At 45.0% G+C, this 18,438-nt stretch overlaps 1 protein-coding gene across 1 annotated transcript in view; it reads left to right on the top strand.

Annotated features, from left to right (window-relative positions):
• PTCHD1 (patched domain containing 1) overlaps positions 1–18,438 on the top strand; it is a 50,323-nt gene that overhangs the window by 21,393 nt on the left and 10,492 nt on the right. Inside the window, exon 2 of the mRNA XM_039222364.1 lies at positions 15,405–16,065. Coding sequence (XP_039078295.1) covers positions 15,405–16,065 — 661 coding nt within the window. The remainder of the gene's footprint in view (positions 1–15,404; positions 16,066–18,438) is intronic.

The raw sequence follows: 18,438 nt of genomic DNA, 5'->3' as shown, positions 1-18,438 counted from the left end.
CAATAAGGAAAAGATGAAACAACCCAATATCCAAACAGGGAAAAGGCTACATTAGGCCCTTTGGAAAAGATGACAGCCACACAGCTAATATGCATGTGCAAAGGTGCTTAGTTACCTTCAGGCATCATTGGGTGCAAACTGAAACCAAAACAAGATACTAGTACACACTCACCAGAACAGGAACAATTTCAAAGAGTGATAATACTAAGTATTGCAGAGGATCTGGGGCAACTAGAACTTTCACACATTGCTCTTGGGAATGTAAAATGGTACAATCCCTTTGGAAAACTTTAAATACATGCTTACCCTCTGATCCCCAAATTCTATGGGCATAATGAGGCTGGCTCCTACTGGCTCCTGAAAGTTGATATGGCATCTCCCTTCCTAACCCACATCCCCTAGGTAGCTTGAAACTGACCACAGTGGGGATATTTACAAATGCTTTGGAATCAGAGCTTCTTTTGCTGCTGAACTTTCTGTTAAACGTGTAGCAACACAGCACTGTATATACCTGAAAGACATGACTGCATATGGCCACCAAAGGACTTGCACAAGAATGTTCATTGCACTTTTATTTCTGATAACCCCAAACTGGAAATAACCCAAAAGGTCCACCAACAGGAGAAGAAAAATAAATTGTGGTATTTTCATGCAATGAAATCCTACACAGCCAAAATAAGTAACAAACTACTGATAAACACAATATGGGTGAAGCTCACAAGCCGTGGGTTGAGTAAAAGAAGGCGGACACAAATCAGTGCAGACGGCATTGTTGTGTTTATCAGAAATTCAGAATAAGCAACCTTATCAACGTTGACAAAAATCAGAATAGCTTTGCTCTGGGGGTTGTGGGGGGACTTCTGGATGCTGTAGTTGTTCTCGATCTGAGCAATACTCATACAGGTATGTATGTATAAAGATTCACTGAGCAGTATAAAAGATCTGTATGTGTTACTGTACAGATGTTATACCTCAATAATGAAGAGCATACACACATACATTGTATTCAGTGATCCTATTCATAAGGTGGAAGAGTCAGACTACCATCCCAGCAGCACAGGGCATCCAGTGATGGTGAGTAATGACAAGAAGGCAGCCTGAATCTTGACAGAAAGATCATCTTAGTTTTACTGACATCCGACACACCGCCATCATAGAGACTTTCAACACCTGTCCCGGCAGCAGGGCCGGTGCATGAAGAATCTGCCTCCACCAGCACAGACTCCCCAGGCACATCACTGCCTGGGAAGGAATCCAGTGAACACATCAGCTGTCTCTCCCACATACCTACCACCATAACAGCAGAAATCTAGAAGTGTAAAGATAGGAACTCACATCCAACTTGGGCAATATTCTAGCCTTTGCTGTCAACAGAGAACACCGAAGCCTCAGACCTCACCTGCTGAAATATTCCAGAAGGAAGCAAAGAGGCCGCTGTGTCTGAGTATTTTTTTTTTTCAAATACAGTAAAAGCCAAAGAAATGCCTGCTTCCTTTATCGTCAGCAGGAAGAAAGATGAAAGATCATGTCATCTCACAGTTCTCTGTTCCTGGCTGGATGTAGGCCTAAGCCCTTCTGGAGGAGTTATGGTGATTCTTGTCATGAGTATACCCTAGACCCAACATGCTATCAGCTTCAGACTTAAATGAAAAGACTGGACTATATCCCACACGAGGGAGAAGTGCAGCCGATAGCATGGCCATCTCCATTCGCGAACTTCAGAGCTGGGTGAGAAATATTTGTTGCATACCTACAGTATGCAAGTTGGCAGCATCCCCAAAAATCTGTCCACCATCAAAAGATTGAGTATGAAGGAAAGCTCGAAAGATCCTAACTTTACTCCCTAAGGGTTGCGTTTTATTTTGACATAACCATATTTGGGTTTGGGGGGTTTGGAAGGGAACTCTGAATACTTTACTTTTCTAAGTTCTTACTTAAAAACCAGTTAACATACAGTGTTATATTGGTTTCAGGTGTATGATAATAGTGATTCAGCTCTTCTCTACAACACCCAGTGCTCATGACGACAAGCGGACTCCTTAATCCCCCCATCCCCTCTTTCACCCATCCCCTCCCACATCCCTTCCAGTAACCATCAGTTTGTTCTCTACAGCTAAGAGTCTGTTTCTTTTGACATAACTGTATTTGAATACATAGGAAACTGGGAGTTGCTTTTAGAATGCTTTAGTGTTTTGAGAACAGCAGGAAACGAATTCCAGAAACTCTGACCGTTGTTAGACATTCTCTTAGTTTGGGTTCCCCCAGAAGCAGACCTTGAAACAGGAAATCAAGTACAGGTTTGGGAGGTGAAGGGCGACCAGAAGGGGTGCAGGGCAGCAAACAGAAGGAGACAGAAAGGGGAAGGAGCCTAAAGGGGTATGTGATCAGGCAGGCCATAGCTGGAAGGCAATGGAGCACAGCCCTACTGGGGAAGCTCTGGGAACCAATTTAAAACACACTCACCCATGAATAGTCCCACCCATGGGGAAGAAAACTGGGTATTTCCATGCCAAGTCCCATCTGTCATTGGTTGAAGTCTGCCCCCAGGGGGTGTTAATGCCCCAGAACTTCTGGTCTGCCAAGCAGATGGCAGAGTGGGCTCTCTGACAAAGAAGCATGGGTGCTGGCATTTGCAGTCAGGCAGGTGTGCTCTCAAGAGGTGAGCACTAGAGGATCTGAGCAGGGTGCCAAGTGCATCTGCGACAGAGGAACTTGAAGCGATTGGCCAAGAACTTCTGTATTTGTGTGGTCTATGGCTGCACTTGGAAGGCATACAAACAGAAAGGAGCAAGGGCACACATCAGCTAGATCTGTACATTTATAAATCTGCAATCCATTGATGTAGCAGCTCAAATGTTTAATCAGTACCTTAGGTCTAAGAATTGTCATCACATTTGACTCCCTGGCTTACTCTCTGAGCTAAGCTGTCCAGATCTTAAGAAAAAAAGAGAGAGAGAGAGAGACATCAGTGTTCTGCCTCTTTCATGCCAATATGTCCACGGTGGTTCAGACCTTCATTTGCAACTCCCTGCCTCTGCTCTCCACCCTTCGCAGTCTGCCTACTGCACTGCACACAGAGTAATCTGCCCACAGTTCTGATCATCTCACCCCCTGCTTAAAACTCTTCTTGGGGCCCAGTTGACAGCAAAACAAACTCTGTCTCCAAAGTTCAGCAGACAAGGCCCTGGGTGATTTGGACTTTGTTTGCGTCAAGCTCTACATAAAATATAAAAACTCTCAGGTACCTACATCAATGTCATGTCTATTTGCGGATTCTGCTCCCCCCCCCCCATGTTAATGCTGTCAGTGGGCAGGGTGATCAGATAATTTATCATCCAGACTGGAATACTTTTGAGAGTGCAGGAGGGCACTGTTAATTTCATCCATTCATGCCTCACAGCGGGCACAAGACAGCAATCCTTTGGTTTGCAGACCCGTCACTGCCGATGGAACCTAGACTTTTATTACAGGTGACACTATCCTGTTATCAGACAGTCCTCCGGGAAAGGCATCTGGAAAACTCCTTCCACCTCTAACTACTTCCCACCCTCCTACCACTGCAACTTTCTTCCATGGCAAAGCTCTGTTGTCTTGCGGAATTTGGCTCTCATGTAACCCAGTTCGGCTCACTACTACAGAGGTGGAGTGCATCTCCAGCGTCCTCAGACATTCCATCTACTTGCCCTAAGCACACCAGCCCTGCTAGAATTGACAGATGGCTTCCATTTGGTTGTCTGAGTGACGTGGCTTCACCCAGCCAGGAGCAAAGATTGCTTTCATGTCCAAAGATGTCACTCTGGGTGATTCTATCTCGCTTTAATGCTGGCAATGGCTCACACACTTGGCTGATTAAATTTTGCAGGGCTCGCACATGTAAAACCTGTGATGGGTCTCAGACAGGCAGCAGCTGGGAGGCCACAGCACTTTTGCTTTGCTGGGACAAAGTCCTCTCCATTTCATCACCAGTATAGCTATGAACTATTTAGTGAACATGTATGAAGTGTCTACCCTATGCTGGATATTAATATAAGTCCTGGGAAAATAAAGAACATTAAGACATAGTTTTACCTTAAGAAACTTAAGAGTCTAGCAAAAGGACTTCAGAATTCAGAATTGGTTAGTGCATGCCACCAGCTCTCTATCTCTAAACTTTTGTGTATTTAAAGAATTCTCCTCCAAAAATAGAATTCCAACAAATACACAACAAAAATAATTCAAACTACTCTACAATTAAGTATAATACGTAATTATTTCAGTACCCAATCTCCTACCTAAATTGTTTCTCTGCTCTTACATTTTTTAGATTATAGCCTAACCATATCCATTTATCTAATGAGATCAGCCATTTGTCTGCAGCATAAGCGGCGGGACTAAATTCAATGTCATCTGTTTATTTAAGATGGAAATGATATGCATGTAGCACAGTAGCCCTTGGGTACAAATGAAGTATCATTCAATGTCACCAGAGAAAATATAAATCAGCAAGAAGGAACAAACATGGAAGGTTCAGTCAGTACATCTTTGTTGGGCTTCCTGTATGTGCCAGGGATACAAGATAGAGTGGGACAGAGTCCTTGCCCTTAGGGCGCAAATATATTCTGGTCTTAAACAGCCTTTGAGGAGGGGCAATATGCCCATCCTGTAGGATCCCCAATCTCAATCCAATGTTTTGCAATAAATTCCCAAATTGCCAGATCCTTTCACTAGTATGTTCTGTACAGTATTTTTTCTCTTTTTCCTTCTGTGTGTGCGGGGGGGAGGGGGAGGGGGGTCGGGCGGCATGTTGTCACACAGGAAACATGCAAGACAGAAAGGATGCCATTTGGACTCATGAAAATCTTGCATCTACATATCTGTCTTCTTCACCTCCAGCTGGTTGTGCATGCCTGTCGTTGGTAATGGGCTTGTGGCCCCTCTCTGAGTTTTCTGTTGTAAAGATCTTTCCAGAGTCCCAGTGCTTAGTACCTGAGTCTCCCTGCTTCTGCTGGGTGGCTTTCTCATGTTTGGCTCCTTGACTTTGCTATGTCATCACCACTTGCAGTTCGTAACTGCTGTTAAACATCTCCTACTGTGGCTTGACTGTGCTGAAGCCTAATACCCAGACACAAATGTATCAATATCCAAATGGCCAAAGCACAGAAATCGGGGGGTGAAGTCTTTACTTTGCCAAAGGACCTCCCGCTAGGGAACAACATACCAAGCCCAGGATTTAAATGTAGGTTGATCCACACGCTAAATCTGTGACCATGGGGCACTTATTTAAGCTCCTTGCAGCTCAGTTTCCCCACCTGTGAATGGGGATGTAACAGTCCGCCTCCCCGAATTCCCATGAGGATTAAATGAGGTTAACAGGTGTAGCATTCTCTGTACAAAGCCTAGCATGAAATATGCACTTAATACCTTTCAGTTTTCTTCTTTTGCCCCCACCACACTTCCCAGCCTGGTCTGATGTGCACAGTAATCTAAGTAGGCAGCTAACCTGGAAACAGTGTGATGGTGTCAGGCTGGGTGGTGATCCTGCAACTGGGGAGTAGCAACTTTTAAACATATACAACCCAGCTACTCTCTTCAAATATTTGTACTGATGTATGCATTTACCCCTTAGTTTCTCAGTAAAGATGTGAGCAAAAATATGTCATGTTTACATCTCACTGAATATACTTTTCAAGACCAATTGAGGAACCATTGTTGAGTTAAAGAAAAAAAGTTATGGGGGGCAAGGCAAAACAGAGGATAGAAATGGTGTGTTTTGTTTTTGCTAACAAACCCTTACTGGGAACCACTTGTTTGTTGGAGACCGTATAGACCAGTGCACATTCAACTTCTCATTTATCCTCCAACAATCTCACTGAGATAGGTACTATGATTGGTCCCATTTTACAGATGAGGAAAGTGAGGCAGAGAGAGCTGTTCCAGCTTAGTGTCCAGGATCACACAATCACTGAGTGCCAAAGCTGGCATGTGAGCGCAAGCAGACTACATCCACCAAGCCAGACTGTGCCACCAACATAAGCACTTTCCAGAAGGGCCCAGGCCCAAGAAAACTGAATCCCAGAAACCATCACTGCCTTGACTCTGCGCTCCATAAGGCCTCTTTCCAGATACAGGAAAGGAGGGCAGTGGCGGGCATCACTACTCTGATTTTTAAGAGCAGTAGTTTTGTTGGAGAACCTTGATAACAAAACAAAAGACATTATTTCCGGTGGGAAAATGCACCATCAGGTAACATACTCTTCTTTGAATTACATCACATGCTCAGTCTTGTAAAGCTCATGGACCATCATTCAGGAGTGCCATTACCATATCATTATGTGTAACTCTTTTTCTTGTTCCTTCTTATATCAGCCATAATTTACACTGTTCTCAAGCTCTGTGCTCATTAGAACCTTAGTAAATCCTTGGAAGGAAATAAAAATTGCCAGAGTTCATCTGATGGAGACACTTTTTCATAATTTTGTAGATTTAACATTGTTTTTAACGATTTGCCATTTCAGATATTTCAGGGATGTGGGTTATATAGCGTTTTACATATTTTTCTTAGGCCGCAGCTGCTAAAAGTGTGAGTTCCAGTTGCATGCAGGGTCTCGTCATGCCCGCGGTATCTGCAGTCTCATTTGTGGATATGATAGAACTTTCCTAGCCCAGAACTACTGTCTTTTTCCTAAAAGCCTGTCCCGATACCACCAAACTGTACCCTGAAAACCAAATAAAATTGTCTGGTACTCCAACAAGGGAGGTTCCGGGTCTGTCAGGGCTCATGGAAAAGAAGAGAGGCCAAGAGGGAGAAAGAACAGACCCTAACTGAAGGTCAGTTGGGTGAACTACAAAAAACTGCCAACACTGAACCACTCTGTCACCTACAGAAATGGCAGTTTCATATGGTTTAATCCAAGAGTAAACGCCAGGGCAGACACCTTTTATATCTTTCCACACTTGATCCTCATAATGACACTATGCGGTCAGAGTGATCCCCATTTTACAGATAATGAAACTGAATTAAATGCCTGAAGTCATCGTCTCAGTTTGGGTTCCTCCAGAACTTGGCCCAGAGTCAGAGACACAATACGAATAGTATGTTTAGAAGACAATCCCAGCAAGCACTGGTAAGAGAATGGCAACATACAACAGGGAAGGGGAAGTGGTAAGTTACAGGGACCTTGTCCAGCTAGTTACCCTCTGGGTAGCTGGAGCGTTATCCTGCTGGGGAACTCTGGAAACAGGAAGGAACACATGCTGCAGTCATTCCACCTTGAGGACAAGGGAGCTGGGGTATTTAGTCATAGGTCCAACCTGCTTGGAACTAAGAGAGTATGTTAGTGCCCCAATATTTCCACGTCAGGCTGGAAGCAGGACCAGCGGGCAACGAAGTTGTGAGACAACAGGGCCAGAGCCCAGCTGTGTTTGCTAGGGTCCCATAGGTAGAACTAACAAAGGCAGGATTTGAACTAGTGGCGTTCTGACTTCGTAACTCATGTCCTTCCCACTAAAGCACAAGATATTGTCAAACCCCAGGAAAGATCAGGGGCTCCAGGACTATGAGGAATCAACTCCAGGGTTGTATGTGGACAGCTGTGGGACCTGTGCCAGAAAAAATACCATTCCACACCTCCCTGCTGTGTAATAACTGCAGTCACATTCGCGTGTCCCTCTAGGATTTACAAAATGCATCCCCTCCATCACTTCATTTGGCCCTCCTCTTGCCCATGAGACAGACTAAAATCCATTCACTCACAAGATTATTATATTTTCATATGTTTACTCTGTAACTATTGAGCATATGTGGTAGGAACTGCTCTAGGTAGTGGAGATGTAGAAGTAGACCAAGTAGACAAACACACCAGCATGGCAGAACTCCTATTTTACGGGGAGCAGCAGAATAAAGAAACAAAAAGAGATACATAACACAATGTCATATCACAGTTAGTGCCATGAAAAACTTTAAATGAGAAAAACTGATGGAAATAGTGAGGGATGCTATTTTTTCTAACTGGGGGTGGGGTCAGAGAAGATGATGACATCCGAGCAGGGAAGTGAAGGAAGCAAAGCTATCTGGAGGAAGGACGCTGCTAGCAGAATTAAGAGAAAGATGAGCCATATGACTAGGGCATGGTGAGACAGGACCCGAGCTATCATCGAGGACAACGTGCCACCTTGTTGGCTACAGTCAGGACTCGGGTGTTGGCTATCAGTGCCGTGGGAAACCACTGAAGGATTCAGAGCAGGGAAGTGGCATGATGTATGTTCTAAAAGGCTTGTTTTTTACTTCTCTCTAACTCGTGTGGTCAGCAAGGACGCAACACCAGAATTTAAATGGAAGTCTTCTGACTCCTGATCCAGTGCTCTTCCCACTCATGGTCACGGTCATTTTCCAAACCCGGAAGTCCTTGGTACCCTGTTTTTCCTGTCCCTTGAAGAGTTATTTGTGGCCTCCCGACCAAACCTTAAAACTGCTGTTACATATTCCTCAGGCGTCTGGCTCTTTGGGACTTCTCTTTGCCTCTTGGCCCACCAGCTTTAATATTCTCCCATTTCTGAGAGCATTCTGTCCTCTTACCAGGTATTCAGCCAAACTCATGACCCACAGACTTGCTCAACCAAAGCTTAAATCTGACCATGAAAGTCAAGTGAGGACAATGGGATTCAAAGATAACCACTCTAATTAGAAAGTTTAACATAACAGATTTCCAGGGGTCTTCATGATATCAAGGAATTTTTTAAAGTAAGACCAAATGAAATTTTCCCCAGGCTACAGAAACAGAGATTACTGGATCTCATTGTCTTTGAAACCTCCAGACCAATGTGGAATCGGGCAAAAGATGCAAGAAGATATTGTAGTTGCCTTTTCCTTCGTCATTACTATGTTTTTGTTTCTAAAATCTCATATTTATTTGCTTCAAGTCAAAAGCTGCATTGCTTTTTCAGCCAAGGCTGCAGAGACAAACACCGTGTTTTGGGAATTACAATGTGGGGCTTTCTTGGCTGCTTTTTAGTGTCAACATCAGCAGTAAGAGCATTTACCCCCTGGTAAAGCAAGAAGAACCGACACATCCCACATCCCACTCTCCTGGACCTCCAATGACACTACAGTATTGACAGAGGTCGCCATTTGTCTTTTGTCACTAGAGCAGGTCAGCCTGACACCAGGCACACATGTAAAGAAGCGTGTAGACAGATAGTCACTTGTTTGGCTACATCCACAGCTTAAATTTGGTGTCCTCCAAACATGTAATGTTTCAAAGGCAGAATGATATTTCTGTTCACTTATTAAGGGATGACTAACTTGCTTTTGGCTGCACTACAAATGAATCACGGTAACAATCCCCAACTTGCGACTTGTGGTGTTCTGATGTAATGCATTTCTATTAAAAGAAGAGGAAAGAGAGTGGGTGAGAGTGAGATCCTGCAAAGACAGAACATAACACCGAGGGAACTAGCGTAATTGATGAACTGCCGAGACCAGGTCTGTCCACTTCAAGGTGTTTTCCTGTGACCTGGGTGGGGATCCCTTGCCAGTCAGTTCCTACCCACTTACAGTTGCAGAATAGAGACCTAGATTAAGCCCGGGAATTTGGAGGGATTCAATGAAGAAGACATTTCATTTGGGGTTGAAAACCAGATATTCCTTGAAAGCATTTTTAAAGCAATTTTGATTTAGTGTCACTTTGAAGATAATTATTTGGGCACAAGTGATAGGAGTGAGACAAGCAAACGAACAACCTCCCCTTTTAAGGTGTTTTAACAGGGGTGCCTGGCTGGCTGGTTCAGTGGGTAGAGCATGCAACTCTTGATCTTGGGGTTGTAAGTTCAAGCCCCACCTTGGGCATAGAGATCACTTAAAAAGAAGATGTTTGAAAAATGGTTTTAATGAATGCAGCTCCTTTGTGAGTGGCAGAAGGAGGGGACGGGAAGGTGAGACAAGAAAAGGAAGGCAGCTGATAAAGGTGGATCATCAGACTGACTCCCCCTGGGGATCAGGCGATCCTCGCCTCCTCCAAGTCTCCCCTCACAGGTGAGCTTGCCAAGGACAGCTTGAGGCTGCTCCCAGAGCCTGTTAACTGCCCTGCCTGGCAGAGTGGCTTTCCAGTCCTTTTCCACAAAAAACAAATACAAAAAGACCTGAAAGGTATTGTAAAAGATCCTGTGAACCCACAGGTATTTTTCCTCTGTTAATCACCGCTCAGGAGCAGACACTTCCTTCCTCCCAGATCCTTTCTGTACTCTCTACAAGGTGCCCCTGCTGTCTTCTGAGGAAGATCTGAGTGTGCCAAGGAGAGGCAGAGAGGAAATTAGACTCTGGCCTGTCGTGACCGGCAGCCCACACTGGCTTTGTCCCAGGCTCTGGCAGAAGGGGATTATAAGAGCCAGTGCCTCCCTAGAACGGGAAATCACTCAGAGAAGGGAGTCTTTTTTATTTTATTTTTTTTCAGTAAACCTATTTTCCCTACCCTGTGGTTTCCTTTCTGGGTTTCAACTACTATCAGATCTGTCATTGACCTAAAAAGAACTTCAATGTGTTGGAAAAGCATGCTTCAAGCAGCTATAATAAATCTCAAATTGATATTTATGAAGTTAACTTTCTCTCACCCAGAATCTGATCATATAGTATATGGATGTCACTCATCTTAGAATTAGGTCGTGTTAGAACCAAAAGGGTCTGTCCATAAAGATTAGCTAAACCACCCTCCTGTTTTTTACTGATAAATCTGAGACCTGAAAGAGTGACATTCTTAGGGTATCTGACACTCCTACATAGGCAGCAGAAGCCAGACTTGAAGCCAAAACTTCTTTCTGCTGGATTCCATTGTGTCCCACAGCCTTTCTTCTTTGTTAGTCTGTCTTTGCAAAGTTTGATGTGGCAACTACAGAGTCTGGATGGAGGTTAAGAAAAGTCAGTAGGCTCGGAGTGCCTGGGTGGTTCAGTCGGTTAAGCACCCGACTTCGGCTCAGGTCGTGATCTCATGGGTCATGGGTTCGAACCCCGCACTGGGCTCTGTGCTGACAGCTAGCTCAGAGCCTGGAGCCTGCTTCAGATTCTGTATCTCCCTCTCTCTGACCCTCCCCTCCTCACACTGTCGCTGTCTCTCTCTCTCTCTCTCTCTCTCTCTCTCTCTCAGAAATAAATAAAAACATTTAAAAAAAGAAAAAGAAGTCAAAACTGATCCCCTTCACTACCTGTTAGTACGGCCACCTAACGCTGCCATCTACAGATGAGGTTTGGCTCTTGGGATTATTTCTGGTCTCTCTTAACGAACCCCAGATCCCCAAATACAGCCAGCTTGCAGCTCTGTCACAGCGAGGCCCAGTCATTTGAACCGGGCAGGCTGACAGTGCCGCACCCTCCCTCAAGTCCTCTTCGTCGTCGTCTAAAGTGGTCTGTGCTGGGCTAGGGCCACGCATCCCACTGCACCCAAGACCCTACCTCTGCCCTTTACTCACTGGATCAGCTTAGGTGAGCTATTGATATTCTTTAGGCCTCAACTGCTCCAGGTAGAAAATGAAGGTAATCATTTAATCATTTCCAGAGGACCTTGTACTGAATACATTTGTAAACTGTAAAGAAAGTACTTAGCAAACTAGTTACTATTACTGTTATTCTTAACCTGAAGGGTGATGAGCGCAAAGCAGCTAATAACAATTTAAGCAGCATACTCACAGCCTGGGAATCAACCTCAATTTAACATTCAGTTCTGGCCTCTTTGGCAGCAAACACAGAACAGAAAATATTGTGATCGGGATTGACACTGCATCAGGCCTTACCAGTACAAAGTGCTTGGCACTGTCTACTGTTAGAATGTTCCCTTTGTTTTGAATGTTGTATCTCTTCTGTGATTTTCTGTGTGTGAGTGTGAGCACACTAAATTCAGGGTAATTATCCTATTATTGACAACACAGTAGACTTGAGGAGTACTTATTGAATGTGTGTTGAGTGACTAATATAGAATTTATACACAGTTATGGAAACACGGATTATGTGTTGATTCACATGGCAGATTCAGACTATATTAAGGGTCAGGACTCTGACTTTGTGTCATTTCCCCCTGCTTTTTTCTGACATTGTCTTACCTAGCTCAATAATAAGCCCGTGTAGCTTGAGGTTGTCCATTTGGTGGACTGAGGTGTCTCGCTCACCATTTCTCCATCATGCTCTGATGTTCTCCTGGCTTTCTTTACCCCTTCCAGCCCCAAGAGAAGAGCATAATTGAAAGGCAAAGATAAAATCACTATAGGTGCACCTGGGTGGCTCAGTCGGTTAAGCACCCAACTTCGGCTCATTATCTCACAGTTCGTGGGTTCGAGCCGTGTGTCAGGCTCTGGGCTGACAGCCAGCTCAGAGCCTGGAGCCTGTTTCAGATTCTGTGTCTCCCTCTCTCTCTGACCGTCCCCTGCTCACGCTGTCTCTCTCGCTCTCTCAGAAATAAAACATTAAAAAAATTTTTTTTAATTTAATAAAAGGATAAAATCACAAACTAACCTGTCATCATTTTCACCTTCCTTTTCCAAGGCAGGAACTAAAAGTAAATATAAAGAAAAAAAGAGCATAGCTTCAATCTCTGGCTTCCTTGTTCCCCTGTGAATGTATCAAAGGCACCTGCTAATGTCTCTACTGTCCTGAGCAGGGCTCCTTTAGAAAAGTAAAACCCTATACAGGTTGATACCCAGGTAGCACATGGCCAGGCAAGAGTAGACAGTGTGTGTGCTTGATGTGCCCTCACAACAACCAAAGAGCAGAAGTGAGAAGTTTCAGAAGTCACAGGAGAGAGTCTCCCATTCTTCCCCATTCCTTTATCACCCTCTCACCTCTGATCCCAGAGCAGAATCCCACAGACTCCTCCTGCCAGGTGGGTGGCCTCAGCGAACACCCTCTCTCTGGATGCTTCATCACTCAGCATCTCCCTGCCACTCAGAAGGAAGAGTGACACATGTTCCACCCACCTTTCCATTGGAAATTCAAAGCAGCTGCGTCTCACAGCAGCTCTCTTCCTGAGAACTAAGAAACCTTCCTTCTCCACCTTCACGAAGGTCTCCCTGCCCAAGTCTCCCTCCCGTGGTCTGCTGGGACAGGAGTTAACATAGTGGCTGCTTTCTTCGGTCTGTCATCCCGGGGGCCATGGCAGTAGATCTGCAGAATTGGCAGATCACTAAATAGTTTACAGTGCCCCACCCAGCAGGGCATGGTCGCCGTAGAGAATGGATGGAAAATATCCCCTTGCTATAACTGGGTTCAACCCTGTGGCTTAACACCATCTTATTTGGCAATCTTTTTCTCTTGACATATTTAGTAATCACTCTAAGGGAGATTTATTAGACTGCTCATAGGAACAAACAATGCACTAAATATTACACATATGCATGCTTTCAATACCACTCCTTTTCTAGCCTATTCTGAATCTGCAAAGTGTGTCTTTTAACAGTTATCAAAACTCTCTCTTGTCTTTAAAGTTCTCTTGGTTCTTCTCTCCCCAAAATAACTTTATAGTTGGGATTTTTTTGTAGTTGGAAGTTCTTTTAATCAAAATTCACTGGGCCATGCTTAGAGAAAGAAGAGTGGATTAAAAGACACACTCACAGATTAAAATCATGTAAGACATTTTGCTCCTCATTAATCCCAAAGCATCAAAACAAAAATTTAGCTAGAGTTTTGTAAAAATAATCTCTTAGTTATTTCTGGGAGATTGTGTGTGTGTGTGTGTGTGTGTGTGTGTGTGTGTCTGTCTGTCTGTAGGAAAGAACTCAAAATATTTCGGCCAAACGTCATACGATGAAGTGTTTCCCAGCCTGAAGGGTGGTGCCCACAAGGAGATGTGGAGAGGGTACACTGAGAATCAGGGTTAACAACTCATGCCCTGTGCTAACTAAAAGACGGACAGCTGGTGCCCCTCTGACATTTTCCAAGAGCATAATCAATATCCCACACACCCTGGCACGTGCACAGCAGAATGTCTTCACAAATAATCCATCTAGAGCAGATTTAAGAGAAAATATATCAGGGTCATGGAGATGCTCAGAAGGTTATGAGTTATAGTGGCACAGTCACAGTGTGGCAATTGGATGTTAAACTTTATTCCCTTTACATACAAAAAGTTTTTCTTCATCCATTAGATACTCAGTGGCTCCCTCTCTTCTTGAGAGATCCCACTCATTGCTAGGCACAGGCACACTCATCTACCTAACACTCCATTACATGTCCACCACTGGCCTCATTTTACAGACTGGGCACATTTCACAAAGAACAAGCCTTGGACTGTAGAGTACGCATACTCCTACATACGTGAACTTGAGCACTTGGGATTTTTTAGGGGTTGGGCAGCGAAAGCATAAATGTGGCGATTCGTTGCTAGCAAGTACCTTGGTTCAACCGCCCTCCAGCATTGTTAACCTAGAGGTGTGGGGCGAGGGGCTGGGAGCTGGCGTTCTGGAGACAGACTGCCCAGGCTAGCCAAGCGTCCTCTCATACTGTGCGTGTGACCTTGGGCAAGTAACTGTGTCTCAGTTTCCTCATCTGTAAAATGAGACTGGGACTTGTACCTACTTGATAGTTTTCTGTAAGGGTTAAATGAGTCCATCTGTGTAAAGGGCCTAGAACTATGCCTGGCTAGAGTAGGAGCCATTAAATGAATGCTCATCTTCCCAGTATCCGCTTCGATCACAGGTGGATAGAGCATGACGTGGCCAGTGTGACTTGGGGTGAGGCGCGCTGAATAAGTCCCACTGTACTCCTTTAGCATGACTGCCCTGTGTCCCAGCCAGTCTCCTGCAGTTACATTTCCCTGCCTTTGCATGTAAGCCTACAGGGAACACCAGAGAATATGAGGTCCCTCAAGGTGAACCTCTCATCTTTTATGGCACTCAGGGACTGAGTTGGATGGGGAAATCATTTGGCTCCCCTACCAATTGGCAGCAAGGGAGGGGCCTACGGCGGACCTCTGCACTTGAAGCCATGCCTCATCACACCGTACCTTACATCTTCAAGGCAGTGGACATACATGAGATTTTTCAGGCATCACAGACCAATTGAGTCCCAAATAACAGAACGTGTAGAAAGAATGCTGGTGCAGTAACCCAGCACATCTCAAACTGTACCTTTATCAGAATCCTCTGGAGAACCTGCAAAAACCCAGATTCCCAGGCTGCACCCCAGAGATTCTGATCTCCTAGGTCTGAGGTGGAGCCTGACAGTTTTCATCTCTGGTAAGTTCCCAGGTGGTGCTGCTGCTGTTGGTTTTCAATCATTACTACCTATCTCTAATGTAAGGTTATAACATTTAATGTGAACTCTTTAGCTTAGAGATCATGTGAGAGCCTCCCCACCCCACAGAGAGATACATGAATCCATAGAGCCGATGCCATGCACTAATGCCACATTTTGGGTAATAAACACTGACTTTCATTTTCTTCCCCCATAGTTGCATGCTGCTGTGACCAGGATCCAGGTCCCAAGGCCTGGTTTTAATTACACGTTCGCCCACATATGTATCCTGAATAATGATAAGACTTGCATCGTGGATGACATAGTGCATGTTCTGGAGGAGCTAAAGAATGCTCGGGCCACCAACCGGACCAATTTTGCTATCACCTACCCAATCACTCACTTAAAGGACGGGAGGGCGGTGTACAACGGACACCAGCTTGGAGGCGTCACTGTGCACAGCAAGGACCGGGTCAAGTCCGCAGAGGCTGTCCAGCTCACCTACTACCTTCAGTCAATCAACAGTCTCAACGACATGGTGGCTGAGAGGTGGGAGTCCAGCTTCTGCGACACTGTCCGGCTGTTCCAGAAATCCAACAGCAAAGTCAAAATGTACCCTTACACGTCCTCCTCACTGAGGGAAGATTTCCAGAAGACCAGCCGTGTATCAGAACGTTACCTGGTCACCAGCCTGATCCTGGTGGTCACCATGGCCATCCTGTGCTGCTCTATGCAGGACTGCGTCCGCAGCAAACCCTGGCTAGGCCTGCTTGGGTTGGTGACCATAACCCTGGCCACTCTCACTGCAGCCGGGATCATCAATCTTACTGGTGGGAAATACAATTCCACCTTCCTGGGAGTCCCTTTCGTCATGCTAGGTAATTACTGCCCTTCATTTTTTTATTTCCTCCTGCTGTGTGGTGCTGAGTGGGTTCCTAGAAGGCAAGGAGTAGCCATCTAACAACTCTGTTTCATTAGAGGGTCTTCCTTTTGCTAACATGTCCTGGGACCAAATCTATAATGCACTGGCCATCCGAAAGGGAAAACCTTATCTGGTAAATAGGCCAGAAGTCCAAAGTCCTGGGTCCTAGCAATAGTCATCCATTAAGTAGCTGTATGACATTTAGCAGATATTAATCTTCTCTGGTGCCCCGGTGTCTTAGGTGGGGCTTCCCCAGAAGCAGAGCTGAGACAAGGATTTAGATATAAGTAGCTTACTTGGGAAGTGAGCCCAGGAAGCCCCCGGTGGGAGAGAAGACCATTCAGGCTATGTTAACGGGCAGGTTACTGCTTTAGGCACCTGTGGCTCAATCCCAATGGGGACCTTTGGGAGACGTAACAGAAAACACCTCAGAGAGTTGTCCTTGAGGGGTGAGGAAGCTGCCACCTGGGCTACGTACCCAGAAAGCCTGTGTCTGATTCACTGAGGGCTCTCCCTGAGAAAGAGCACATTTCCGCAGCTGGAAAAATCCCTCAGGTGAATGGTATTATAGTAAGAAGTCTTCAGTGAGCTCAGGAATAGGGAATGGAAGGGCATGTGGGTTGGGCACTGACAGTGTCTGCTACCCTCAGTTTCCCCACGCTATGAATGGAGTGGATGTGAACATCATAGAAGGGGACATGATAAGTGTACAGGAACCCTGAAAGCAACAAGCAAGACCTAAGTAAGAAGGGATCTTTTTTTCCTACCCTTGCTATCAACTCAGGAGAATGTTTGAAAATGGTGGTGTGAGAATCCCAGCACATTCTCTCTTGGGGGCTGCAAGACAGAGATCATGGTCAAAACAAAGCCACAGTGGTTATAATATCACATCGGTTGCTCTGTTCATTTGGTATGGAGGGTGGCTGATGGCAGGGCTCTTGAGGGCCAAGGGCTCCAGGACTTAGCTTCTCCATTCTCTGTGGCAGGCTCTCGTCCATTCCTTTAGCAAAAGTAAAGTGTCATCTGGAATCAGACACTGACATGACACATGAAGTGGCATGTTTCACTGAATGAGAAAGAACTCTGCTCGAGTCTGTAAGAATGCCTAATGCCCTGTGTGGGGGAAGCAGAAAGAAAGGGGAGAATTTACTCGGGAAATTTCAGCTGTATTACAGTCAAATGACAAGCAGGGTGGCGGGGCTGCGAGGTCCTGGGTTGACGTGCTGCGTTGGGTGCTCTGAGGCCTAAGGGACGTCAGGCCTGGGCAGTCAAAACATATAGGGTGGCTCCTGGGCAAGAGGGCACCGCGGAGAGCGAGTGAGCTGCCCATCTACAGGTGGAACGCTACAGAGAAGGGGGCTGCTGTACTTGCTCCTGAATTTGGGCTGTTAAGGAGGCAGCATAACTCGCCTCGTTAACCCCTAGTCCATATGCACGGATGCCGGCATCCTCGGCGGTTCCGTGAGGACTGAATGCGACCGGGTATCAGCTTCCAAGGAGGCCTGGGTCAAGGTTTCTTTAAGTTAAGATGTTTTGCTTATGATTAGGCCCATGCTTGGGTTTTATTTTTTTAACTTTTCATTTTAAAAAATGTGGTGTTTTTTGTTTTGATTGTTTTGAAAGAGGAAGAGAGACAGGAATAAGAAAAGAGTGGGGGGAACTGAAGGGAGACCGTGGGTTTTGAAGGTAAAGAAAAAGAGAATGTCAGAGCTAGAAAAAGGACTACTGGCCTTGGTTTTATGACACCACAAGGTGTGACTAGTGGGCCCAGAGGATGATCCAGGATTTAAACTTCCTAAAAACTAACTGCATTAAGTAAAATAAAATTTAAATATTTAGGGCTTCTTAAAATTAGTTTGTAAATAAAATAACATAGCAATAGGGGCCCCTGGGTGGCTCAGGCGGTAAAGCATCCAACTTTTGATTTTGGCTCAGGTCATGATCTCACAGTTTGTGAGTTCGAGCCCTACATCGGGCTCTGTGTGGACAGTACATATGTAGCCTTCTTGGGATCCTCTCTCTCCCCCTCTCTCTCACACTTGCTCGCTTGCTTTTGCTGTCTCTCTCTCAAAATAAACAAACATTAATTTAATAAACAATAGTCAAAACTCCTTAAAATCAATTTCACCAAGTAAAATGAAACTGAATATTCCAAACTTCTCCTAATAAATTTTATTAAATAAAAGAGATTATGATATTTAAGATTTCTTAAAACTAATTTTGGTACTTCTTAAAGAAGTTTTAAATATTGTAAGCAAAAGTTGGCACAAAAAGGAATATAGCAGCTAGTACTGGTGCAGGGAGGGATGTAAGAGATGGAAAGATTCTG

This window comes from Hyaena hyaena, unplaced genomic scaffold, assembly GCF_003009895.1.
Source record: "Hyaena hyaena isolate Hyena2069 unplaced genomic scaffold, ASM300989v1 scaffold_1112, whole genome shotgun sequence".
NCBI classification, from domain to species: domain Eukaryota; kingdom Metazoa; phylum Chordata; class Mammalia; order Carnivora; family Hyaenidae; genus Hyaena; species Hyaena hyaena.
This window is presented reverse-complemented; position numbering and strand designations above follow the sequence as displayed.